The following is a 26760-nucleotide window of genomic DNA, read 5'->3' as shown; positions in this document are numbered from 1 at the left end:
TTATTGTGGTTTAGAGCTGATGTTTCTTCTTTTCGATTCTTCTTGCTGGGTGTCATTTTTTTTTTTTTTTTTTTTTTTTTTTTTCTATATTAAGATTGAGAGGAGGAAATTTATGAATCATTACCTTTTTCTTCCTAAATATTTTATTTCTGTTGCGCACAGGTTTGTATCGTCTGTTGCGCTAATGCCCTCTGTCCGTGGTGCTGAAAACTCAAATATCGAAATCCACTGTTCTTTCATACTATTGCCATGGATAAATTGTGGTGAATTTAGTCTTTGCTCCGTTTTCGAGCTACATGTCTAACTGCTGTCCTGTCTGTTGTTTTGGTCATGTATTGTTTTGCTTGAGTTCACAAAATATTGTAGTTATTCACTTACAGTACACAAAGACTTTTCGCACAGTTGACATTGCATTGTTTTACAATGCGTTTATACTTCATATGTATTTGGAGCTGTTTGTGGTACTCGCGCCCAAACATCAAGAAAGCCGATTTAGTCACCTCCGGTCAAAAAGCCTCATTTTTTCTTGTTGTGAGAATCACCACATTTACATAATGCAATACATCAAAACATAAATAAATAATAAAAAACAAACAAGCAAACAAATAAATAAATAAATGAAAGACAGAGAAATAAATGTTTTTGACAAGTTTGGTATAACATTTTTAATGTAATGAAACTTAATTTTTACTGACTTTGATTTTCTTGAAGTGCAGTGTGAATTGACAACTTACAAAAATAAAGCAGTATACAATTCGTTTTTTTGCTGAATTTTAATTATCCAATAATAACATTGTTCAGTAATATAATTATAAATATAAATAGTTTGAAATTCTTCTATTGTGATTGTAAAGACATTGGGTCCCTTTATACAGAATGCTCTACTTCGCCTCTATTTGTCCGCGCGGTGTCGTTAGAGACCGGGATTTTATTTTACCACAGCTATGAAAAGCTCCTCCTCAGTAAGGGAGGGTTCAGTTCATCACGTGGGGCTTTTGTTCGTGAAAGGCCACATTACTGTCTCTGTTATTGCATGAGCTGTGAGGAATAACGGCGTTGTTTGGTTATATTACCGAATGGATGAGACTGATTTATTGAATGAATTATGAAAATGTCGAAACACGGAGGGTGGATGTATTTTATTGCAACGTTCTCAATTTGGAATATTACCGACGGGCAGATTGTGTATTCGGTATCGGAGGAGGCTGATCCGGGAACCACGGTGGGAAATATAGCGAAGGATTTGAACCTAAATCTTCAAGAATTAGAACATCGTGGGTTTCAGATCGTTGCAGGCCTAAACAAAAGGTATTTCAGTGTTAATTTAAAAAGCGGTGTTCTTCTCGTCAAAGAGAGAATAGACAGGGAACAGTTATGCGGAAGGAGCAGCAAATGCTCTCTGGAATTAGAAGCTATTGTTAACTCCCCCTTAAACATGTATCGACTGGAGGTGAATGTTTTAGACATAAACGATAATATTCCTACTTTTAAGTCACCAAAGACAGAGTTAAATATCGCAGAATCTGCCTTCCCGGGTGAGAGATTTACATTACCAAGTGCGTTTGACGCGGATGTGGGCAGTAATTCGGTGAAGAGCTACAAGCTCAGTCCGAATGAACATTTTTCTCTGGATGTTCAGAGCGGAGGAGAACAGAGTGTGTCTGCTGAATTAGTGCTGCAGAAAGCTTTAGACCGAGAGAAACAGCCTGTTATCCAGCTCGTACTGACCGCTATAGATGGAGGAAAACCTCCAAAATCAGGAACATCGCAAATTATTATAAATGTTGAGGATGTGAATGATAATATTCCTGTATTTAGTAAATCTCTTTACAAAACAAGAATTATGGAAAATGCGCCCCCCGGCACCTCTGTTGTCACGGTCCATGCTAGTGACGCTGACGAGGGTTTAAATGGAGAAATATTGTATTCTTTTATAAGCCATGACGATGACAGTATAGTGAACGCCTTTACCATTGATTCTGTCAGTGGCGTAATCTCAGTTAAAGGGAATATTGATTACGAAGCAAACAATGCTGTAGAAATTCGTGTCCAAGCAAATGATAAAGGCCAGAAACCAAGGGCTGCTCATTGTAAAGTTTTAGTTGAAATCGTTGATGTTAATGATAATGTACCTGAAATTTCTGTAACATCTCTTGCTGAAACAGTGAGAGAGGACGCTGCTGCTGGTACAATGGTGGGATTGATCACCGTGAAAGACGAAGATGCTGGAAAAACGGTGCAGTTGTTCTTAAGATATGCGATTCTGCACCTTTTCGTATACAGAATACTTATAAGAATAAATATTCTCTGGTAGTAGACGGTCCTCTGGACAGAGAGCGCGCGGCTGAGCATAACGTGACTATCTCAGCTACTGATGAAGGGACTCCGCCTCTCTCTAGCACCAGTGTCATTACTGTACACGTTTCTGATGTGAATGATAACGCGCCGCGCTTTCCAGATCCCGTCATTAATGTTTATGTGAAAGAGAACAGTCAGATTGGAGCCGTTATTCATACAGTATCTGCTTTTGATCCTGATGTAGGTGATAATGCTCGGATAACATATGCTTTACTAGAAAGCTCGAAAAGCGGCCCTGTAACATCCATGATCAACATAAACTCTGATAGTGGAGATATACACAGTTTACAGTCGTTTAACTATGAGGAGACAAAACGTTTGAGTTCAAAGTTCAGGCCACAGACTCTGGTGTTCCTCCGCTCAGCAGTAACGTGACTGTCAATGTTTTTATCCTGGATGAGAATGACAACAATCCCGGGATTCTCGCGCCCTATTCCGAGCTCGGTTCCGTTAACACAGAGAACATTCCCTATTCTGCTGATGCGGGTTACTTTGTGGCCAAGATCAGGGCTGTAGATGCAGATTCTGGTTACAATGCGCTGCTGTCTTACCACATCTCTGAACCCAAAGGAAACAATCTGTTCCGAATCGGAACCAGCAGCGGGAGATCAGGACTAAGAGGAGAATGAGTGACAATGACCTGAAAACTCACCCGCTGGTCATTTTGGTTTGTGATAACGGAGAGCCCTCACTGTCAGCGACTGTGTCTATTGATGTTGTGGTTGTTGAAAGCGCAGGTGATGTCAAGACTCCATTCAGACACGCGCCGATAAAGGAGGAGAGTTTCTCGGATTTAAATCTGTATTTGCTGATCGCCATTGTGTGCGTGTCCGTCATCTTTTTCCTGAGTCTCATCAGTTTGATAGCTGTAAAATGCCACAGGACAGACAGCAGTTTGGGCAGGTACAGCGCCCCAATGATCACCACTCACCCTGACGGGAGCTGGTCTTACTCCAAATCTACTCAGCAGTATGACGTGTGTTTTAACTCGGACACACTGAAGAGTGACGTAGTGGTTTTCCCTGCGCCATTTCCGCCTGCAGATGCAGAACTGATCAGTATTAATGGAGGAGACACTTTTACCAGAACACAAACACTCCCTAATAAAGAAAAGGTAGGAGATTTTTATTAAAAGTGCTGAAAACGTATTTTGTTCTCTTTATTGTGGTTTAGAGCTGATGTTTCTTCTTTTCGATTCTTCTTGCTGGGTGTCATTTTTTTTTTTTTTTTTTTCTATATTAAGATTGAGAGGAGGAAATTTATGAATCATTACCTTTTTCTTCCTAAATATTTTATTTCTGTTGCGCACAGGTTTGTATCGTCTGTTGCGCTAATGCCCTCTGTCCGTGGTGCTGAAAACTCAAATATCGAAATCCACTGTTCTTTCATACTATTGCCATGGATAAATTGTGGTGAATTTAGTCTTTGCTCCGTTTTCGAGCTACATGTCTAACTGCTGTCCTGTCTGTTGTTTTGGTCATGTATTGTTTTGCTTGAGTTCACAAAATATTGTAGTTATTCACTTACAGTACACAAAGACTTTTCGCACAGTTGACATTGCATTGTTTTACAATGCGTTTATACTTCATATGTATTTGGAGCTGTTTGTGGTACTCGCGCCCAAACATCAAGAAAGCCGATTTAGTCACCTCCGGTCAAAAGCCTCATTTTTCTTGTTGTGAGAATCACCACATTTACATAATGCAATACATCAAAACATAAATAAATAATAAAAACAAACAAGCAAACAAATAAATAAATAAATGAAAGACAGAGAAATAAATGTTTTTGACAAGTTTGGTATAACATTTTTAATGTAATGAAACTTAATTTTTACTGACTTTGATTTTCTTGAAGTGCAGTGTGAATTGACAACTTACAAAAATAAAGCAGTATACAATTCGTTTTTTTGCTGAATTTTAATTATCCAATAATAACATTGTTCAGTAATATAATTATAAATATAAATAGTTTGAAATTCTTCTATTGTGATTGTAAAGACATTGGGTCCCTTTATACAGAATGCTCTACTTCGCCTCTATTTGTCCGCGCGGTGTCGTTAGAGACCGGGATTTTATTTTACCACAGCTATGAAAAGCTCCTCCTCAGTAAGGGAGGGTTCAGTTCATCACGTGGGGCTTTTGTTCGTGAAAGGCCACATTACTGTCTCTGTTATTGCATGAGCTGTGAGGAATAACGGCGTTGTTTGGTTATATTACCGAATGGATGAGACTGATTTATTGAATGAATAATGAAAATGTCGAAACACGGAGGGTGGATGTATTTTATTGCAACGTTCTCAATTTGGAATATTACCGACGGGCAGATTGTGTATTCGGTATCGGAGGAGGCTGATCCGGGAACCACGGTGGGAAATATAGCGAAGGATTTGAACCTAAATCTTCAAGAATTAGAACATCGTGGGTTTCAGATCGTTGCAGGCCTAAACAAAAGGTATTTCAGTGTTAATTTAAAAAGCGGTGTTCTTCTCGTCAAAGAGAGAATAGACAGGGAACAGTTATGCGGAAGGAGCAGCAAATGCTCTCTGGAATTAGAAGCTATTGTTAACTCCCCCTTAAACATGTATCGACTGGAGGTGAATGTTTTAGACATAAACGATAATATTCCTACTTTTAAGTCACCAAAGACAGAGTTAAATATCGCAGAATCTGCCTTCCCGGGTGAGAGATTTACATTACCAAGTGCGTTTGACGCGGATGTGGGCAGTAATTCGGTGAAGAGCTACAAGCTCAGTCCGAATGAACATTTTTCTCTGGATGTTCAGAGCGGAGGAGAACAGAGTGTGTCTGCTGAATTAGTGCTGCAGAAAGCTTTAGACCGAGAGAAACAGCCTGTTATCCAGCTCGTACTGACCGCTATAGATGGAGGAAAACCTCCAAAATCAGGAACAACACACATTATTATAAATGTTGAGGATGCAAACGATAACATCCCAGTATTTAGCAAATCTCTTTACAAAATAAGAATTATGGAAAATGCGCCCCCCGGCACCTCTGTTGTCACGGTCCATGCTAGTGACGCTGACGAAGGTTTGAATGGAGAAATCATTTATTCATTTATACGCAGTGATGATGATGACAATATTGCCAACGCTTTTACCATTGATTCTGTCAGTGGCATAATTTCTATTAAAGGGAATATTGATTACGAAGCAAGGAATGCCGTAGAAATTCGTGTCCAAGCAAAAGATAAAGGCCCGAAACCAAGGGCTGCTCATTGTAAAGTTTTAGTTGAAATCGTTGATGTTAATGATAATGTACCTGAAATTTCTGTAACATCTCTTGCTGAAACAGTGAGAGAGGACGCTGCTACTGGTACAATGGTGGGATTGATCACCGTGAAAGACGAAGACGCCGGAAAAAACGGTGCAGTTGTTCTTAAGATATGCGATTCTGCACCTTTTCGTATACAGAATACTTATAAGAATAAATACTCTCTGGTTGTAGACGGTCCTCTGGACAGAGAGCGCGCGGCTGAGCATAACGTGACTATCTCAGCTACTGATGAAGGGACTCCGCCTCTCTCTAGCACCAGTGTCATTACTGTACACGTTTCTGATGTGAATGATAACGCGCCGCGCTTTCCAGAGCCCGTCATTAATGTTTATGTGAAAGAGAACAGTCAGATTGGAGCCGTTATTCATACAGTATCTGCTTTTGATCCTGATGTAGGTGATAATGCTCGGATAACATATGCTTTACTAGAAAGCTCGAAAAGCGGCCCTGTAACATCCATGATCAACATGAACTCTGATAGTGGAGATATACACAGTTTACAGTCATTTAACTACGAGGAGACAAAAACGTTTGAGTTCAAAGTTCAGGCCACAGACTCTGGTGTTCCTCCGCTCAGCAGTAACGTGACTGTCAATGTTTTTATCCTGGATGAGAATGACAACAGTCCCGGGATTCTCGCGCCCTATTCCGAGCTCGGTTCCGTTAACACAGAGAACATTCCCTATTCTGCTGATGCGGGTTACTTTGTGGCCAAGATAAGGGCTGTAGATGTAGATTCTGGTTACAATGCGCTGCTGTCTTACCACATCTCTGAACCCAAAGGAAACAATCTGTTCCGAATCGGAACCAGCAGCGGGGAGATCAGGACTAAGAGGAGAATGAGTGACAATGACCTGAAAACTCACCCGCTGGTCATTTTGGTTTGTGATAACGGAGAGCCCTCACTGTCAGCGACTGTGTCTATTGATGTTGTGGTTGTTGAAAGCGCAGGTGATGTCAAGACTCCATTCAGACACGCGCCGATAAAGGAGGAGAGTTTCTCGGATTTAAATCTGTATTTGCTGATCGCCATTGTGTGCGTGTCCGTCATCTTTTTCCTGAGTCTCATCAGTTTGATAGCTGTAAAATGCCACAGGACAGACAGCAGTTTGGGCAGGTACAGCGCCCCGATGATCACCACTCACCCTGACGGGAGCTGGTCTTACTCCAAATCTACTCAGCAGTATGACGTGTGTTTTAACTCGGACACACTGAAGAGTGACGTAGTGGTTTTCCCTGCGCCATTTCCGCCTGCAGATGCAGAACTGATCAGTATTAATGGAGGAGACACTTTTACCAGAACACAAACACTTCCTAATAAAGAAAAGGTAAGAATGTTAATTTGTAGCTAAATGCGAGGATTTTTTTCTTTCTTTCTGCTGCTTCTTTTTGCTGTCCGTGGTACTGAAACAGTGTATTATTATTGATCATACGCGGCTTTGAATCTTTTCTCTATACCATCTGGGTGTTTCATCTGTGATTTCAGTGTTCTTTTTCATCTTCATCGTTATCTTCATCTTCTTCTACTTAATGTTGTGGTTGGTGGGTTTTTAAAGAAAAAAAACCCCAGAGTTTAACGCTTAAGAGATTTTTTAAAGCCTGTTTACTTCTAAAAAAGCAAGTTTTAGTATATCTGTCAATAGCAATGTGAAACATCCAGGTTTATTTTCTTACTGATTTATTTATTTATTAATTAATTTATTCCTTTTCTGGAAAAGCCTGTGTTAATCGTACATTTTTACCGTGCGCATTCAGCGGTTTATATACATGCTTGGAGTTGTCTAATAGTTGTGCTCTTCCACTAGAGGTCACCATCAGTCCGTGGTTAAACTCTTTGCTTTTGGGTTTGCATGGCTCCGCCTTGTTTTTCGCAGCGGGTGTAGCATCAGATGGCTTTGTTCGGACGATGCTCCAGCTCTCAGCCTCCTCTCTGTTTTAGTGGATAATAGACGAAACTAGAACGTAATGCTGATATGCTGCTGAATATTGCCTGTGTTTTTAAACAGAAATGGCAATAGCTTTGGTCCATGATTGTCTTCCAACGATACTTTTTTATATTCTGTTTTCCTTTGGAAGTATCGCGGACGGGCAGATTGAATATTCAGTGTCGGAAGAGGCGAACCCGGGAACAACAGTCGGCAATCTTGCAAAGGATTTAAACTTGAATTTACAGGACATACATAATCGAGGATTTCAACTAGTATCTGGATCAAATAAGAGGTATTTCGATTTAAATACAAAAACTGGAATTCTTCATATTAAAGACAGAATCGATAGGGACGAACTGTGCGGACGGAGCTTAAAATGCTCCCTCCCTTTAGAGGCTATTGTTAATGCGCCATTAAGCGTTTATCGCTTTGAAGTAAACATTATAGATATTAATGATAACTTGCCTACATTTCGCTCTCCTGTTAAATATTTTAATATATCAGAGTCGGCATTTCCAGGTGAAAGATTTCCATTACCGAATGCGTTTGACGCAGATGTGGGCAGTAATTCGGTAAAGAGCTACAAACTGAGTCCAAATGAACACTTTTCTCTGGATGTTCAGAGCGGAGGAGATCAGAGTGTGTCTGCTGAATTAGTGCTGCAGAAAGCTTTAGATCGAGAAAAACAGCCGGTGATCCAGCTCACACTGACCGCTGTAGACGGAGGAAAACCTCCCAGATCAGGAACAGTAAATCTAGTTGTTAACATTGAGGATGTCAATGATAACATTCCAGTGTTCAGTAAACCTCTATTCAAAGCTCGAGTAGTAGAAAACGTACCGCTTGGCACATCCGTAATCCAAGTTCACGCCAGTGACCCAGATGAGGGACTAAACGGTGAAATCGCATATTCATTAGTGAGCCAAGATAACGATATCAATGTAGATGCATTCTCGATAGATTCTGAAACCGGTCTTATAACAGTGAAAGGCACTGTGGACTATGAAAAAGGCGCTGCTGTTGAAATTAGAGTACAAGCTAAAGACAAAGGCCATAAACCACGAGCAGCATACTGCAAAGTGTTGGTGGAGATAATGGACATTAATGACAATACACCAGAAATTTCTGTTACCTCCTTAGTAAATACTGTTAAGGAGGATGCATCTAATGGTACAGTGGTTAGCATGATAACTGTACTGGATAATGATGCGGGAAAAAATGGTGAAATTCAGCTTAAGGTCCGCGATTCGTTGCCATTCAAAGTTCAGAATTCATACAAGAATTATTATACTTTAATTGTTAATGGGCCTTTAGACAGAGAGCGCGCGTCTGAGTATAACGTTACTATCTCAGCTACTGATGAAGGGACTCCGCCTCTCTCTAGCACCAGTGTCATTACTGTACACGTTTCTGATGTGAATGACAACGCGCCGCGCTTTCCAGAGCCCGTCATTAATGTTTATGTGAAAGAGAACAGTCAGATTGGAGCCGTTATTCATACAGTATCTGCTTTTGATCCTGATGTAGGTGATAATGCTCGGATAACATATTCTTTACTAGAAAGCTCGAAAAGCGGTCCTGTAACATCCATGATCAACATAAACTCTGATAGTGGAGATATACACAGTTTACAGTCGTTTAACTATGAGGAGACAAAAACGTTTGAGTTCAAAGTTCAGGCCACAGACTCTGGTGTTCCTCCGCTCAGCAGTAACGTGACTGTCAATGTTTTTGTCCTGGATGAGAATGACAACAATCCCGGGATTCTCGCGCCCTATTCCGAGCTCGGTTCCGTTAACACAGAGAACATTCCCTATTCTGCTGATGCGGGCTACTTTGTGGCCAAGATCAGGGCTGTAGATGCAGATTCTGGGTACAATGCGCTGCTGTCTTACCACATCTCTGAACCCAAAGGAAACAATCTGTTCCGAATCGGAACCAGCAGCGGGGAGATCAGGACTAAGAGGAGAATGAGTGACAATGACCTGAAAACTCACCCGCTGGTCATTTTGGTTTGTGATAACGGAGAGCCCTCACTGTCAGCGACTGTGTCTATTGATGTTGTGGTTGTTGAAAGCGCAGGTGATGTCAAGACTCCATTCAGACACGCGCCGATAAAGGAGGAGAGTTTCTCGGATTTAAATCTGAATTTGCTGATCGCCATTGTGTGCGTGTCCGTCATCTTTTTCCTGAGTCTCATCAGTTTGATAGCTGTAAAATGCCACAGGACAGACAGCAGTTTGGGCAGGTACAGCGCCCCGATGATCACCACTCACCCTGACGGGAGCTGGTCTTACTCCAAATCTACTCAGCAGTATGACGTGTGTTTTAGCTCCGACACACTGAAGAGTGACGTAGTGGTTTTCCCTGCGCCATTTCCGCCTGCAGATGCAGAACTGATCAGTATTAATGGAGGAGACACTTTTACCAGAACACAAACACTTCCTAATAAAGAAAAGGTAAGATAAGAGATTACATATTTTGTTTTATTGGTGAACTGAGTCTTATGAATTTGAGCTACATATCTAATTGGCATTCTCTCCGTTGTCTTGATTATTTAATATTTTGTTTATAGTTACAATATATTGTAGTTTTTAGTTTAGAATGCACATGAAACACGATAGATATGCTGGACATTGCATTGTTTATTGTTGGTATAACTGGAGCTCATCGTGGTGCTGAACACTTTGCATCCAAAGGTAACTGTTATTTGTCCTGTCGTATAACACATGTAATGCGTTTTTATCTTGGAACTGAAGATTTCATATTATTATGCAATACAGACAATCAATCAATCAATCATTCTACATTTTTCGTACGAGGTGACCAATTTAGCTGAATACAAACTGTTTAATGTAAGAGGTTTGCAGAGCAAACTTTCTCTTTCCACACATATCTTTTTTTAAGCCTCTTTTCGTCTACGTTAATTTGCCTTCGCTTCCTGTCCGTTGTTCTGCTTTGTGTGTGTCTTTGTGCTGTTTGAGTAATTCTTTCACTGATATTTTGAACATTTGTTTATTTGCCATTCATCTGAAATAGTTTGGAACTTGAAAAAATATACATCAAATAGTTTTTCCTATCTATCTATCTATCTATCTATCTATCTATCTATCTATCTATCTATCTATCTATCTATCTATCTATCTATCTATCTATCTATCTATCTATCTATCTATCTATCTATCTATCTATCTTAGTTGGTTGGTTGGTTGGTTGGTTGAAAACAATGTTTTGCTTTCTTGATGTGATGCTCAGTTTTGACCGCGCGATGTCAGTATCTGCCTGTTGTTTGAGCATTCCTGACAAGACAAGGCTCCTCCTATTTTTCTTGTTATGTCTTCCTGGATAAGGGCTTTGTTAGTCGTACGGCATTGTTCTCGGAAACAGTCCACTCTTGGATTTAGCAGAAAACGTTTTACAGTCATGCGGGAGAATTTCGGTGATTTAACATACACGGCAATGGTTTGGTAAAAATGGCTTTAAAAGAGGGACATATTTTGAACGTGTGGATATTTTTCAGTGTCTTTCTTCGCTTTGGGATTTTTACAGATGGGCAGATTGTGTATTCCATTACAGAGGAGGCAAATCCAGGCACGGCAGTTGGAAATTTAGCTAAGGATTTTAACTTGAATTTACAGGACATTGAGAGACGTGGATTTCAAATCGTGTCGGAATCCAACCGAAGGTATTTCGATTTGAATTTAAAGACTGGTGTTCTTCACGTTAAGGAGAGAATAGACCGAGAGGAGCTATGTGAACAGAATTTGAAGTGTTCTTTACCTCTAGAAGCAATTGTTAACTCGCCTTTGAATATATATAGATTTGAGGTAAATGTACTAGATATTAATGATAATCCACCATTATTTCGTACCTCAAAGACAACACTAAATATTTCAGAATCAGCTTTTCCAGGGGAGCAGTTCGCTCTGCCGAGCGCGTTTGACGCAGATGTGGGAAGTAATTCGGTAAAGAGCTACAAACTGAGTCCGAATGAACACTTTTCTCTGGATGTTCAGAGCGGAGGAGAACAGAGTGTGTCTGCTGAATTAGTATTGCAGAAAGCTTTAGATCGAGAAAAGCAGCCATTAATTCAGCTCACACTCATCGCTGTAGATGGAGGAAAACCTCCCAGATCAGGAACAATGCAAATAATCGTAAATGTTGAAGATGTCAACGACAACATTCCTGTTTTCAGTAAATCGTTGTATAAAGCTCGCGTAAATGAAAACTCGCCACCCGGTACGTCTGTTGTTACAGTTCAGGCCAGCGACCCAGATGAGGGTGTAAATGGTCAGATTGTTTATGGTTTAGTTAACCACGATAATGATAAAAATGTCGATTCATTTTCAATAAATCCTGAAACTGGCGAGATTACTGTCAAAGGTGATGTAGATTACGAAAGAAAAAATGCTGTGGAGCTCCGCGTGCAGGCAAAAGATAAAGGGCATAAACCTAGAGCTGCTCTTTGTAAAGTGCTACTGGAAATTGTTGACATTAACGATAATGTTCCAAAAATCTCCGTAACATCTTTGGTTAACAATGTAAAAGAAGATGCTCCGATTGAGACAATGGTTGGAATGATAACCGTCACTGATAATGATGCTGGTAAAAACGGACAGGTAACGTTAAAAATTCAGGGCTCTGCTCCTTTTAAAGTTCAGAACTCGTACAAGAATTATTATACTTTAGTGGTTAATGGGCCTTTAGACAGAGAGCGCGCGTCTGAGTATAACGTGACTATCTCAGCTACTGATGAAGGGACTCCGCCTCTCTCTAGCACCAGTGTCATTACTGTACACGTTTCTGATGTGAATGATAACGCGCCGCGCTTTCCAGATCCCGTCATTAATGTTTATGTGAAAGAGAACAGTCAGATTGGAGCCGTTATTCATACAGTATCTGCTTTTGATCCTGATGTAGGTGATAATGCTCGGATAACATATTCTTTACTAGAAAGCTCGAAAAGCGGTCCTGTAACATCCATGATCAACATAAACTCTGATAGTGGAGATATACACAGTTTACAGTCGTTTAACTATGAGGAGATAAAAACGTTTGAGTTCAAAGTTCAGGCCACAGACTCTGGTGTTCCTCCGCTCAGCAGTAACGTGACTGTCAATGTTTTTATCCTGGATGAGAATGACAACAGTCCCGGGATTCTCGCGCCCTATTCCGAGCTCGGTTCCGTTAACACAGAGAACATTCCCTATTCTGCTGATGTGGGTTACTTTGTGGCCAAGATCAGGGCTGTAGATGCAGATTCTGGTTACAATGCGCTGCTGTCTTATCACATCTCTGAACCCAAAGGAAACAATCTGTTCCGAATCGGAACCAGCAGCGGGGAGATCAGGACTAAGAGGAGAATGAGTGACAATGACCTGAAAACTCACCCGCTGGTCATTTTGGTTTGTGATAACGGAGAGCCCTCACTGTCAGCGACTGTGTCTATTGATGTTGTGGTTGTTGAAAGCGCAGGTGATGTCAAGACTCCATTCAGACACGCGCCGATAAAGGAGGAGAGTTTCTCGGATTTAAATCTGTATTTGCTGATCGCCATTGTGTGCGTGTCCGTCATCTTTTTCCTGAGTCTCATCAGTTTGATAGCTGTAAAATGCCACAGGACAGACAGCAGTTTGGGCAGGTACAGAGCCCCGATGATCACCACTCACCCTGACGGGAGCTGGTCTTACTCCAAATCTACTCAGCAGTATGACGTGTGTTTTAGCTCCGACACACTGAAGAGTGACGTAGTGGTTTTCCCTGCGCCATTTCCGCCTGCAGATGCAGAACTGATCAGTATTAATGGAGGAGACACTTTTACCAGAACACAAACACTTCCTAATAAAGCAAAGGTAAGATATTTGTATTACACGTGAGGAGAACGCTTTAATTAGAACTGGTGTTTCTACTTTTAATTTTTCGTGCCTTATATTTCTTATTCAGGTGATTTTATATCAGGTTTAAGGGGAAATAGAAATCAGTGTTACCTTATTTCTCCCTACATTAAACTACTCTGGTTGCACGAAGATTTAAACTGCAGTTTTTACTTTCTTTTGCACTGATATACTCTGTCCATGGTCCTGAAAACGCATATGTTCGTATCTACTGTCCTTTCAGGGGGTTCGTGAGTTGATGAAAAGCTATTCATTAAAAAAAGATATAATTATTTAAATGTAATTTAAATAAACAAATAATTTATTGGGTTGAAATGTGTAATAAAGCAATGTCTATGATGCGCTGCTTTGTTAACAGAGGTTACCGTGAAAACAGCTCTTTTTCTGCTCTTCCATAAGCACCGGCTGTCAAACAGTGGATTTAAGCTTTTATTCAGCCTGTCTGATGTTTTTTTGTTGTTGTTTTGGACTAAAGGTTTTTATTATTATTATTATTTATTTATTTTTTATTTTTTTGTAACTCTTAATTGGTTGATGGAAAACAAACTAATGTGCACTCTAAACATTTCAACACTACAATAATAGAGTACGTAGAATTGTTTATGAAGCAGATACATTCTCTATAATGTATCATTTTGATTCATCTTTTTCTTGAAAAAAAAAAGAATATTTAAAGCCTGAAATGTGAAATTTAACATTTTATAAAACTTTTTTTTGTCAAAACTTTATTTGAACACGCGATACATTTTAGCAGATAACGTTATGCTGCAAATCACCAAACCAATATTTTTTATTTGTTGAATATCTGTTGGTTCTCAACTAAATTGCTGTGTGTATGAGTACTTCTTGAACATTTCCAGCACATTTTAACAATGCAGTGATACTATTGACAACTCTGATCATTTTGGTTACTATAATCGTGATGAAATTTTCATGCCATTTTATATCTCTAATGTTGCTATGTAAACCAATTCTGATAAAAATTTAAAGCGGTTAAAAAAAAAAAGTTTTTGAAATAGACATGCGAAAAAATGTGCCATTAATTTATTGAAATACTTAAAATCACAGGGGCTACTTTAAATAAATAATTTAAGCCAAAGGTGTTCGACTGGCAAAAAAAGTTTGACAACCCCTGCAAAAGAAGTAATATAAGTCCGTTTCAGGTCTTCTTAACCTGTCTTGTACTTTTTTTCTTCTTTTTTGTTTCAGTTGTTAAATTGGCTTAAGTGTGTGAATTCAATACCACTGTTATGATTAGATAGCCAGTAGGACGTGGACACTTCCTTCATTCTAGCCATTATCAAATATATCTTAATTTTACGCTCATATAAGCGAAAGATTAATCATATCAAAATATTTCAGTTAGAAACAGTGGAGTTTGCAGTTGTCCGCACGATGTCACCAGTCTTTCATTTTACACCAGAATTTTCCTGACTCCACTAAGCTCCGCCTCATTTTGTAGCTTCCGGAGCAGAGAGGCTTTGTTCAGAATTCGCCATTGTGTGTGGAAGCTGCTGTAGTGCGTGGTTTCGTGTGAATATTTCCTCGGCTACTATGCTGTCGGATTTTTATGACTTTGGCAAATTCGGAAGATTTAGAGGTAATGGCATCCAAAGGGCAATCGATATTTCGGGTTTGGATTTCTGTGTACTTTCTGTGTTGGCTTTGGAATATAGCGGGCGGACAGCTGGTGTATTCAGTGTCGGAGGAAGCAAACACAGGCACTACAGTTGGGAATTTGGTGAAGGATTTTAATCTGAATATTCAGGACCTTGAGGTTCGAGGGTTTCATATTGTTCCGGGACCGAACAAGAGGTATTTCGATGTTAATACTAAAACTGGAATTCTCCATGTCAGAGAGAGAATTGATCGAGAAGAGATTTGCGAGCAGAATATTAAATGTTCTCTGCCTTTAGAAGCCATGATTAGCTCACCATTGAATATTTACAGATTTGAAATAAATGTTATTGACATTAATGATAATGCACCAGTATTTCGGACATCAATAACAAATTTGAATATCAGTGAATCAGCTTTTCCGGGAGAGAGGTTTCCGTTAAACAGAGCATTTGATGCTGATGTTGGAATTAATTCGGTAAAGAACTACAAACTGAGTCCGAATGAACACTTTTCTCTGGATGTTCAGAGCGGAGGAGAGCAGAGTGTGTCGGCTGAATTGGTGCTACAGAAAGCTTTAGATCGAGAGAAACAGCCTGTTATCCAACTCACACTAACCGCTGTAGACGGAGGAAAACCACCTAAATCCGGTACAATGCAGATTGTTGTTAATGTTGTGGATATTAACGATAATATTCCTGTTTTCAGTAAGTCTTTGTACAAAGCGCGAATCAATGAGAATGCGGTGCCTGGTACTCATGTGATATCGGTTCGAGCTGTTGATTTAGACGAGGGCGTAAACGGTGATATAATTTATGCAATTGTCAACCACGACAATGACAAAAATGTAAATGCCTTCTCGATAAACCCTGAAACAGGTGAAATTACTGTGCAAAAAGACGTTGATTATGAGCAGAGTAATGCAATAGAACTCCGAATACAAGCAAAAGATAAAAGTAATAACCCGAGAGGAGCACACTGTAAAGTACTGGTCGAGGTTGTGGATGTCAATGACAACATACCAGAGATATCTGTGACGTCTTTAGTGAGCACTGTTAAAGAAAATGCTCCGATTGACACAATGGTTGGAATGATAACTGTAACTGATAGTGATGCTGATAAAAACGGACAGGTAACCTTAAACATTCTGGGCTCTGCTCCTTTTAAAGTTCAGAACTCGTACAATAATTATTATACTTTAGTTGTTAATGGGCCTTTAGACAGAGAGCGCGCATCCGAGTATAACGTGACTATCTCAGCTACTGATGAAGGGACTCCGCCTCTCTCTAGCACCAGTGTCATTACTGTACACGTTTCTGATGTGAATGACAACGCGCCGCGCTTTCCAGAGCCCGTCATTAATGTTTATGTGAAAGAGAACAGTCAGAATGGAGCCGTTATTCATACAGTATCTGCTTTTGATCCTGATGTAGGTGATAATGCTCGGATAACATATGCTTTACTAGAAAGCTCGAAAAGCGGTCCAGTAACATCCATGATCAACATAAACTCTGATAGTGGAGATATACACAGTTTACAGTCATTTAACTATGAGGAGACAAAAACATTTGAGTTCAAAGTTCAGGCCACAGACTCTGGTGTTCCTCCGCTCAGCAGTAACGTGACTGTCAATGTTTTTATCCTGGATGAGAATGACAACAATCCCGGGATTCTCGCGCCCTATTCCGAGCTCGGTTCCGTTAACACAGAGAACATTCCCTATTCTGCTGATGCGGGCTACTTTGTGGCCAAGATCAGGGCTGTAGATGCAGATTCTGGTTACAATGCGCTGCTGTCTTACCACATCTCTGAACCCAGAGGAAACAATCTGTTCCGAATCGGAACCAGCAGCGGGGAGATCAGGACTAAGAGGAGAATGAGTGACAATGACCTGAAAACTCACCCGCTGGTCATTTTGGTTTGTGATAACGGAGAGCCCTCACTGTCAGCGACTGTGTCTATTGATGTTGTGGTTGTTGAAAGCGCAGGTGATGTCAAGACTCCATTCAGACACGCGCCGATAAAGGAGGAGAGTTTCTCGGATTTAAATCTGTATTTGCTGATCGCCATTGTGTGCGTGTCCGTCATCTTTTTCCTGAGTCTCATCAGTTTGATAGCTGTAAAATGCCACAGGACAGACAGCAGTTTGGGCAGGTACAGCGCCCCGATGATCACCACTCACCCTGACGGGAGCTGGTCTTACTCCAAATCTACTCAGCAGTATGACGTGTGTTTTAACTCGGACACACTGAAGAGTGACGTAGTGGTTTTCCCTGCGCCATTTCCGCCTGCAGATGCAGAACTGATCAGTATTAATGGAGGAGACACTTTTACAAGAACACAAACACTACCTAATAAAGAAAAGGTAAGAGATTTGTATTACACGTGAGGAAAACGCTTTAATTAGAGCTGCTGTTTCTACTTTGAATTTTCGTGCTCTATATTGCTAATTCAGGTGATTTTATATCAAATTTGAGGGGAAATAAGAATTAGTTCTACCTTATTTCTCCCTACATTAATCTACTGTCGTTGCACGAAGGTTTAAACTGCAGTTTTATCTTATTTTGCACTGATATACTCTGTCCATGGTGCTGAAAACGCATATGTTCTTTTCTGCTGTTCATTCAGGGGGTTCGTGAGTTGATGAAAAGCTATTAATTAATATAATTAGAATTGAATTATAAAATTGAAATATTCAAATAATTTTGAAATATAAAATATAAGGTTGAAATGTGTAATAAAGTAGGGTTTATGATCGCAAGCGCTGCTTTGTTTACAGAGGTTACCGTGAAAACAGCTCTATTTCTGCTGTTCCATAAGCACGTGCTGTCAGACAGTGGATTTAATTTTTTATTCAGCCTGTCTACTGTTTTTGTTCAGACCAATGCAAAATCTGGACCAAAATTTTGTTGTAGCTCTTAATTGGTTGATGGAAAACAAACTTATGTGCCTTCTAAAAATTTCAACACTATAATAAAGTAGCATATGTAGAATTGTTTATGAAGCAGATAAAGTCACTATAATGTATCATTTTGACTCATCCTTTTCTTGAAAAATAAAAATGATTTAAAGGGTGAAATGTGAGTTATCATTTTATAAAACCTTTTTTTTTTAATCAAAACTTTATTTGAACGCGATACATGTTAGTAGATATGTCATGCTGTAAGTCACCCAACCAATTTGTATTTTTAATTTTTTTTTTATTTGTTGGAATTTTCAACAATTTCTGTGTGTGTATGAGTACGTCTTGATCAATTCCAGCACATTTGAACAATACAGTGATAATATTGATAACTCTGATCATTTTGGTTACTATATAATGGTGATGAAATTTTTCATGGCATTTTATATCTCTAATAACAATAGCTATGCAAACTAATTCTGATAAGAACTTTAAAACGGTTAAGAAATAAATATTTTTAAAATAGACATGCAGAAAATGTGCCATTAAATTATTGAAATATATACTTAAAATCACAGGGGGTACTTTAAGTAGATAATTTAAGGCAGAGGTGTTTGGCTGACAAAAAAACAAACAAAAAAAGTTTAACAAACCCTGCACTAGAAGTAATATGTCCGTTTCAGGTTCTCTTAACCTGTCTTGTACTTTTTTTTCCCCAGTTATTAAATTGGCTTGTTAAGTGTGTGAATTCAATGCCACTGTTCTGATTATAGCCTGTATGATCTGGACACTTCCTCCATTCTAAACATTATCAAATTTATTTTAATTTTATGTTCCTATAACCGAAGGTTTAAAGATATCAACATATTTTATTTAGAAACAGTGGAGTTCGCAGTTGTCCGCACGATGTCACCAGTCTTTCATTTTACACCAGAATTTTCCTGACTCCACTAAGCTCCGCCTCATTTTGTAGCTTCCGGAGCAGAGAGGCTTTGTTCAGAATTCGCCATTGTGTGTGGAAGCTGCTGTAGTGCGTGGTTTCGTTTGAGCATTCCCTCGGATACTATGCTGTCGTATTTGTATGATTTTGGCATATTCAGAAGATTTAGAGGCAATGGCATCCAAAGGGCAATCGATATTTCGGGTTTGGATTTCTGTGTACTTTCTGTGTTGGCTTTGGAATATAGCGGGCGGACAGCTGGTGTATTCAGTGTCGGAGGAAGCAAACACAGGCACTACAGTTGGGAATTTGGTGAAGGATTTTAATCTGAATATTCAGGACCTTGAGGTTCGAGGGTTTCATATTGTTCCGGGACCGAACAAGAGGTATTTCGATGTTAATACTAAAACTGGAATTCTCCATGTCAGAGAGAGAATTGATCGAGAAGAGATTTGCGAGCAGAATATTAAATGTTCTCTGCCTTTAGAAGCCATGATTAGCTCACCATTGAATATTTACAGATTTGAAATAAATGTTGTTGACATTAATGACAATGCACCAGCATTTCGGACATCAGTAACATATTTGAATGTCAGCGAATCAGCTATTCCAGGAGAAAGATTTCCATTGCAAAGCGCGTTTGACGCAGATGTGGGCAGTAATTCGGTGAAGAGCTACAAGCTGAGTCCAAATGAACACTTCTCTCTGGATGTACAGGGCGGAGGAGATCAGAGTGTGTCTGCTGAATTAGTATTGCAAAAAGCTTTAGATCGAGAAAAACAGCCCGTGATCCAACTCGCACTGACCGCTGTAGACGGAGGAAAACCTCCCAAATCTGGTACAACAGAGATTATAGTTAACGTTGTGGATGTTAACGATAATATTCCTGTTTTCAGTAAATCTTTGTATAAATCCAAAATAACAGAAAATGCGGCACGTGGTACTCACGTTATAACGGTTCAAGCAGTTGATTTAGATGAGGGTGTGAACGGTGAAATCACTTATTCAATAGTAAATCACAACAATGACAAAAATGTTGATGCGTTTTCGATAAACTCAGAAACAGGTGAAATTACTGTAAAAAAAGATGTGGATTACGAGCAGAGGAATGCAATCGAACTCAGAGTACAAGCAAAAGATAGAGGTTATAACCCGAAAGCAGCACACTGTAAAGTACTGGTCGAGGTTGTGGATGTCAATGACAACATACCAGAGATATCTGTGACGTCTTTAGTGAGCACTATTAAAGAAGATGCCCCGATTGACACAATGGTTGGAATGATAACCGTTTCTGATAGTGATGCTGGTAAAAACGGACAGGTAACTTTGGAGATTCAGGGTTCTGCTCCTTTTAAAGTTCAGAACTCGTACAAGAATTATTATACTTTAGTTGTTAATGGGCCTTTAGACAGAGAGCGCGCGTCTGAGTATAACGTGACTATCTCAGCTACTGATGAAGGGACTCCGCCTCTCTCTAGCACCAGTGTCATTACTGTACACGTTTCTGATGTGAATGATAACGCGCCGCGCTTTCCAGAGCCCGTCATTAATGTTTATGTGAAAGAGAACAGTCAGATTGGAGCCGTTATTCATACAGTATCTGCTTTTGATCCTGATGTAGGTGATAATGCTCGGATAACATATGCTTTACTAGAAAGCTCGAAAAGCGGCCCGGTAACATCCATGATCAACATAAACTCTGATAGTGGAGATATACACAGTTTACAGTCGTTTAACTATGAGGAGACAAAAACGTTTGAGTTCAAAGTTCAGGCCACAGACTCTGGTGTTCCTCCGCTCAGCAGTAACGTGACTGTCAATGTTTTTATCCTGGATGAGAATGACAACAGTCCCGGGATTCTCGCGCCCTATTCCGAGCTCGGTTCCGTTAACACAGAGAACATTCCCTATTCTGCTGATGCGGGCTACTTTGTGGCCAAGATCAGGGCTGTAGATGCAGATTCTGGGTACAATGCGCTGCTGTCTTACCACATATCTGAACCCAGAGGAAACAATCTGTTCCGAATCGGAACCAGCAGCGGGGAGATCAGGACTAAGAGGAGAATGAGTGACAATGACCTGAAAACTCACCCGCTGGTCATTTTGGTTTGTGATAACGGAGAGCCCTCACTGTCAGCGACTGTGTCTATTGATGTTGTGGTTGTTGAAAGCGCAGGTGATGTCAAGACTCCATTCAGACACGCGCCGATAAAGGAGGAGAGTTTCTCGGATTTAAATCTGTATTTGCTGATCGCCATTGTGTGCGTGTCCGTCATCTTTTTCCTGAGTCTCATCAGTTTGATAGCTGTAAAATGCCACAGGACAGACAGCAGTTTGGGCAGGTACAGCGCCCCGATGATCACCACTCACCCTGACGGGAGCTGGTCTTACTCCAAATCTACTCAGCAGTATGACGTGTGTTTTAGCTCCGACACACTGAAGAGTGACGTAGTGGTTTTCCCTGCGCCATTTCCGCCTGCAGATGCAGAACTGATCAGTATTAATGGAGGAGACACTTTTACCAGAACACAAACCCTTCCTAATAAAGAAAAGGTAAGGTATAACATATAAAGCAATTTTTCTTTTTTTAATTTTATTTTATTTTATTTTTTTTTTCATTTTTCATCGTAAAATAAAAAACTAACTTAAAACTAAATTTTTTTTGCCATATTTCTAAAATGTACAGATAATGAGAAAAGTAATGTTTTAACTGATAGTGTCATGTTATAGTTTTCTGTCGAAGCCACTTGGTGTCAGTATTGAAGTGTTTTGCAACTTTTGTGCGCGTCCACATTGGCTCCTCCTCAATCTCCTTTGAGCGCGTGCTTATGCGCTTTGTTCTGTTTCGTCTTTACGGCTGTAAGCATCGAAACAAATGGGCATATAGGATAATTTAACCAAAGAAAGGAACATGTTTTATTAATATTTACGAAGTAGATTCGCAATGGTTCGGATAATTCTTCTTGGCGGGACCGTTTTTTGTCTGGTTTTGCTGCTCTTGCTGTCTATAGCTTCAGCACAGATCTCATATTCCGTTTCAGAGGAGGTGAACACGGGGACGTTTGTTGGAAATATCGCAAAGGATCTTAATTTGAATGTTCAAGAACTTGAATCACGCGGATTTCATATCCCCCCAGTTTTGGGAAGGAACTATTTTGAGGTTAATTTGAAAACCGGTGTTCTGTTTGTCAGCGAAAAGATAGACAGGGAGGAATTTTGTCCAGCTTCACCGCAATGTTCAGTGAATTTAGAAGCCATTGTTGATAATCCGTTAAACCTGTTTCGCATTGAGATAAACATTTTAGACATTAATGACAATGCTCCGTCGTTTCGTATGATTTCTAAGCAATTTAATATTTCAGAATTGTCCTTTATTGGAGACCGATTTCAGTTGCCTAGAGCATCGGACCCTGATGTTGGAGCGAACTCAGTTAAAAACTACAAGCTGAGTCCAAACGAGCACTTTTCTCTGGATGTACAAAGCGGACGAGAGCAGAGTGTGTCGTCTGAGTTAGTGCTGCAGAAAGCTTTAGATCGAGAAAAACAGCCGGTGATCCAGCTCACACTGACTGCTGTAGATGGAGGAAAACCTCCCAAATCAGGTACAATGCAGATAGTCATAAATGTACAAGATGTGAATGATAATGCACCCGTGTTTGGGAAAGCTCTTTACAAAGTGCGTCTTGTTGAAAATGCACCAGTGGGAACATTAGTTATAAATCTAAATGCCACTGATTTAGATGAGGGTGTGAATAGTGAAATCATTTATTCTTTAGTGCACCAAGACAGCGATGACAAAGCAAACAGCGTTTTTAAAATTGATTCTTCCACTGGCATGATTTCAGTGCAGGGCAGTGTGGATTTTGAGCAACACAATGCATACGAGATTCATGCTCAGGCTAAAGACAAAGGGTCGAGTCCGCGATCCGCGCACTGTAAAATATTAGTAGAGGTTTTAGATATAAACGACAATGAGCCAGAAATATCATTAACGTCACGAGTGAACACAGTAAGGGAGGATGCTAAAAAAGAAACAACGGTTGCTTTGATTACGATATCGGACAAAGACTCGGGAAAGAATGGGAATGCGCATGGGAAAGTGGTAGGTGATGTTCCTTTTAAATTACAATCGTCGTATAAAAACTATTATTCTCTTGTAGTGGACGGGCCTTTGGATAGAGAGCGTGTTGATCGATATAATGTCACAATCATGGCGTCAGATGAAGGGACTCCGCCTCTTTCTGCCACTCGTGTTTTTACAGTATATGTATCTGATGTTAATGACAATCCGCCACGTTTCCCAAATCCTGTCATTAATATATTTGTAAAAGAAAATGGCCCTAAAGGCCAAATCATTTACACTCTTTCAGCTGTTGATCCAGATTTAGATGAAAATTCCAAAGTTACTTATGTATTATTGGAACCACTTCATAAATCTGGAAATACATATTCTGTTGTTAGTATAAACTCTGATAGTGGAGATATACACAGTTTACAGTCGTTTAACTATGAGGAGACAAAAACATTTGAGTTTAAAGTTCAGGCCACAGACTCTGGTGTTCCTCCGCTCAGCAGTAACGTGACTGTCAATGTTTTTATCCTGGATGAGAATGACAACAATCCCGGGATTCTCGCGCCCTATTCCGAGCTCGGTTCCGTTAACACAGAGAACATTCCCTATTCTGCTGATGCGGGCTACTTTGTGGCCAAGATCAGGGCTGTAGATGCAGATTCTGGGTACAATGCGCTGCTGTCTTACCACATCTCTGAACCCAAAGGAAACAATCTGTTCCGAATCGGAACCAGCAGCGGGAGATCAGGACTAAGAGGAGAATGAGTGACAATGACCTGAAAACTCACCCGCTGGTCATTTTGGTTTGTGATAACGGAGAGCCCTCACTGTCAGCGACTGTGTCTATTGATGTTGTGGTTGTTGAAAGCGCAGGTGATGTCAAGACTCCATTCAGACACGCGCCGATAAAGGAGGAGAGTTTCTCGGATTTAAATCTGTATTTGCTGATCGCCATTGTGTGCGTGTCCGTCATCTTTTTCCTGAGTCTCATCAGTTTGATAGCTGTAAAATGCCACAGGACAGACAGCAGTTTGGGCAGGTACAGCGCCCCGATGATCACCACTCACCCTGACGGGAGCTGGTCTTACTCCAAATCTACTCAGCAGTATGACGTGTGTTTTAGCTCCGACACACTGAAGAGTGACGTAGTGGTTTTCCCTGCGCCATTTCCGCCTGCAGATGCAGAACTGATCAGTATTAATGGAGGAGACACTTTTACAAGAACACAAACACTACCTAATAAAGAAAAGGTAAGCCTTTATAGGGGGCCTCTATTTGTCCAATTAATTTTTATATTTTTATTTTTTTCCCCCCCGAAGTTCCTATGCGTGTTTTACATAGTTCTAAGTCTTGTATTGAGTTCCTAACACCTCTGCAGAATCATGGGCCTTTTTAGATTGACTGAGACCGAGAGCTCTCCATGGTGCTGAAAAACACTGATAAGCATAGTTTGAATCTGTCCAGCAACAGTGAGCTGAATTGAGCAGTAATTATTATGGTGCCTATATGGAATACCAAATATTATGTTTGGCCAAACTATACAGATCAGTTTCAAGGGTTTTTCCTCATATTTGCAGCTGCTATTTTATTGTTGTTTTATTTTTTCTTTATTGCTTTTTTCTCCCCAGTTCTGGCCACTCATATTATGCAGAGATTACTACGTTTGTTTCTAGGTCTGAACATGAGTCAGACGGCTGTCACGTGCAGAGAGGATTTGTCGCTGCCTGTGTCATGTTGGTTAAGGAGGCCTGCCCGGCTTCTGTGCTCCCTTTGGATGATCTCTGGCATATAAACCGCAACAAAGGATGCTACTACTAGGCTTATATTTGCCAATGCTATCTTACTGAACACATGCCTTTTCTCTATTTTATTGCTTTTTTTTTTTTAACTTACTGCAGGCAGTTCTCGTTATTGGTGGTACTCCTTTTCAACCTCTCTGTGTGCCTTTCAATCATTTTAGAAGCTATTTCCCAATGGAATTTTCTTTTAAATTTATTTTGTAAACAGGATTCAGTAGATTAAAATTTTAACTGCAGTCCAGCCACAAACTGTCTCTCCTTGCAGCTGAGGCCTCTCAGCAGGGTGGGAGCAATACGGATCATTTCTACAGCCTGTAATTTGGAGAAGGGCTGTCTTATGTCCCCATATATAGTGCTGTCTCATTCACAAATTAAACCTCTATATGTATATATATGTGTGTGTGTGTATGTGTGTATATATATATATATATATATATATATATATATATATATATATATATATATATATATATATATATATATATATATATATATATATATATATATATATATATTTATTTATTTATTTTGCATGGTTTGATAATGTTAATGGCCAGTTGGATGCTTTCTCTCTATCATCCCTATGCTTTTAGGTTGATCTGGTTGTGTTTGTCTCTGTTGTACACTTTAGCGGATTGCACCAGTTACATGCATGAGGATGCTTTAGATGGTCTCCAAGCAACATATTAATGTTCTACCTTTGGTCATACTATGGTATATATATACACAGCTATATGTAAACACACACACACTGTCTGTGTTTATATATATATCTGTCTCTTAATGTTATCTCATCTGCTGTTTTACAGTACACCTGCAGGTTTGCTGTGTTTTGTTGCATTAAACAGAACCACACAAAGCAGAATTCAGCTCTATTATTGTCTCTGCACCAGCTGAGATTTTCCTTCTAAGTGGATGCATGTTGCCTGTGTGAGAGAACAAGAGGGGGAAGGGAGAGAGAAAAAGAGGGATAAAGAAAGGGAGGAGAGTGGGGGTGTTGAGGAAGGAGAGATGGGATAAAAGGTAGAGAGAAAAATCCAAAGAGAGGGAGAGAGAGATGGGACATGTAGTGGGGGGAGGGGCCGGTAATTTTCCGTTCTGCGCTGCAGGAGCCCATGGTTTGCAGGCTGAGCTCATAGTTCTGACATCATCACTGTCAATCACACCGAAGCCCCACCCTGTGCTCCAGTTCTGCTGAGGACAAGAGTCACTGTGACAACAACCGCAAACACAGTCATGCTGTTTATAGAGTGAGCGGTATATGTGTGTGTTTGTGATAGTTTGCTTATATGAGCAGAGGTTGCAACCTTGATATTTGTTGACCAGCAGTGTGAGTAAGAGTGTCAGCAGCAAAGGTTTCATTACAGTCCTGCACTGACTCTGGCTTGTACAGAGCATTAAATTGATTTCATAAGCACATTACGAAGATACAGTTCAGCTAATTGCTTTACATTTTTGTAATGTGCTTTAATGCAAAGAGGTCCACTCGTATGAACAGAAACTCAATTCAATATCAGCTGTGCTGCTGGATAGATTTATTATTCACAATATATTATTTTGCAGTGAAATATTTTAATGTTTTTTTTTTTTTTTCCCAAGGCAATGTCATTAGAACATTTTCCTTCAAATTCTTCATGACTTGCAAGAATGAGATGTTCTTGTTAAAGCAAAGAATTTTGAATTGCATCTGTAATGCAAATGTTAGTTGCTAAAATGTTGTTATAGTTGGTACATTTCAACTTTGTCCATCAATCAGTTCAAATCAATCAATATGTAACTCTGATTTAAAAATTTGTTTGCAGCAGAATCTTTATTGTGTTTAGCCTTAAACATTTTGAATAAAATTGGTAATAATAGCTGTTTGGTTAGGTTTATGGTCCCCCTGACTCCCTGAAGTGAGCTTAGAGCAAAATAAACCATAAAATATTGAATATTTTTTGCCCCATCATTACCC

At 39.8% G+C, this 26760-nt stretch overlaps 3 protein-coding genes and 1 pseudogene across 5 annotated transcripts in view; all 4 read left to right on the top strand.

Moving 5' to 3' along the window:
• The window catches only part of LOC131553663 (protocadherin alpha-C2-like), a 120902-nt gene that overhangs the window by 64683 nt on the left and 29459 nt on the right, over positions 1–26760 (top strand). The window contains exon 1 of one of the 3 annotated variants that reach the window (XM_058798486.1): positions 7663–10041. The exons of the other annotated variants lie outside the window; for them this stretch is intronic. Within the exon in view, the coding sequence (XP_058654469.1) occupies positions 7663–10041 (2379 nt within the window). Of the gene's footprint in view, positions 1–7662; positions 10042–26760 lie in introns of those variants that run through there. 3 annotated transcript variants of the gene reach the window in all.
• On the top strand, positions 871–25509 carry LOC131553669 (protocadherin alpha-3-like; annotated as a pseudogene).
• On the top strand, positions 4450–7483 carry LOC131553929 (protocadherin alpha-3-like). The gene is made up of 2 exons (XM_058798908.1): positions 4450–6982; positions 7460–7483. Exons 1-2 carry the CDS (start codon positions 4610–4612, stop codon positions 7481–7483), a joined length of 2397 nt encoding a protein of 798 aa, XP_058654891.1. The 5' UTR covers positions 4450–4609.
• LOC131553670 (protocadherin alpha-8-like) lies at positions 11051–13684 on the top strand. Its single transcript, XM_058798505.1, has one exon. It carries the CDS (start codon positions 11056–11058, stop codon positions 13456–13458), a length of 2403 nt encoding a protein of 800 aa, XP_058654488.1. The 5' UTR covers positions 11051–11055; the 3' UTR covers positions 13459–13684.

The sequence above is a fragment of the Onychostoma macrolepis genome, chromosome 14 (genome assembly GCF_012432095.1).
Source record: "Onychostoma macrolepis isolate SWU-2019 chromosome 14, ASM1243209v1, whole genome shotgun sequence".
Classification (NCBI taxonomy): Eukaryota; Metazoa; Chordata; class Actinopteri; order Cypriniformes; family Cyprinidae; genus Onychostoma; species Onychostoma macrolepis.
This window is presented reverse-complemented; position numbering and strand designations above follow the sequence as displayed.

Coding starts and splice junctions, on each gene's coding strand:
- LOC131553670 (XM_058798505.1), top strand. CDS start 11,056: ATGGCTTTAAAAGAGGGACATATTTTGAACGTGTGGATATTTTTCAGT.
- LOC131553929 (XM_058798908.1), top strand. CDS start 4,610: ATGAAAATGTCGAAACACGGAGGGTGGATGTATTTTATTGCAACGTTC. Junction 6,983..7,459: donor CACTTCCTAATAAAGAAAAG/GTAAGAATGTTA, acceptor CTCTTCCACTAG/AGGTCACCATCAGTCCGTGG.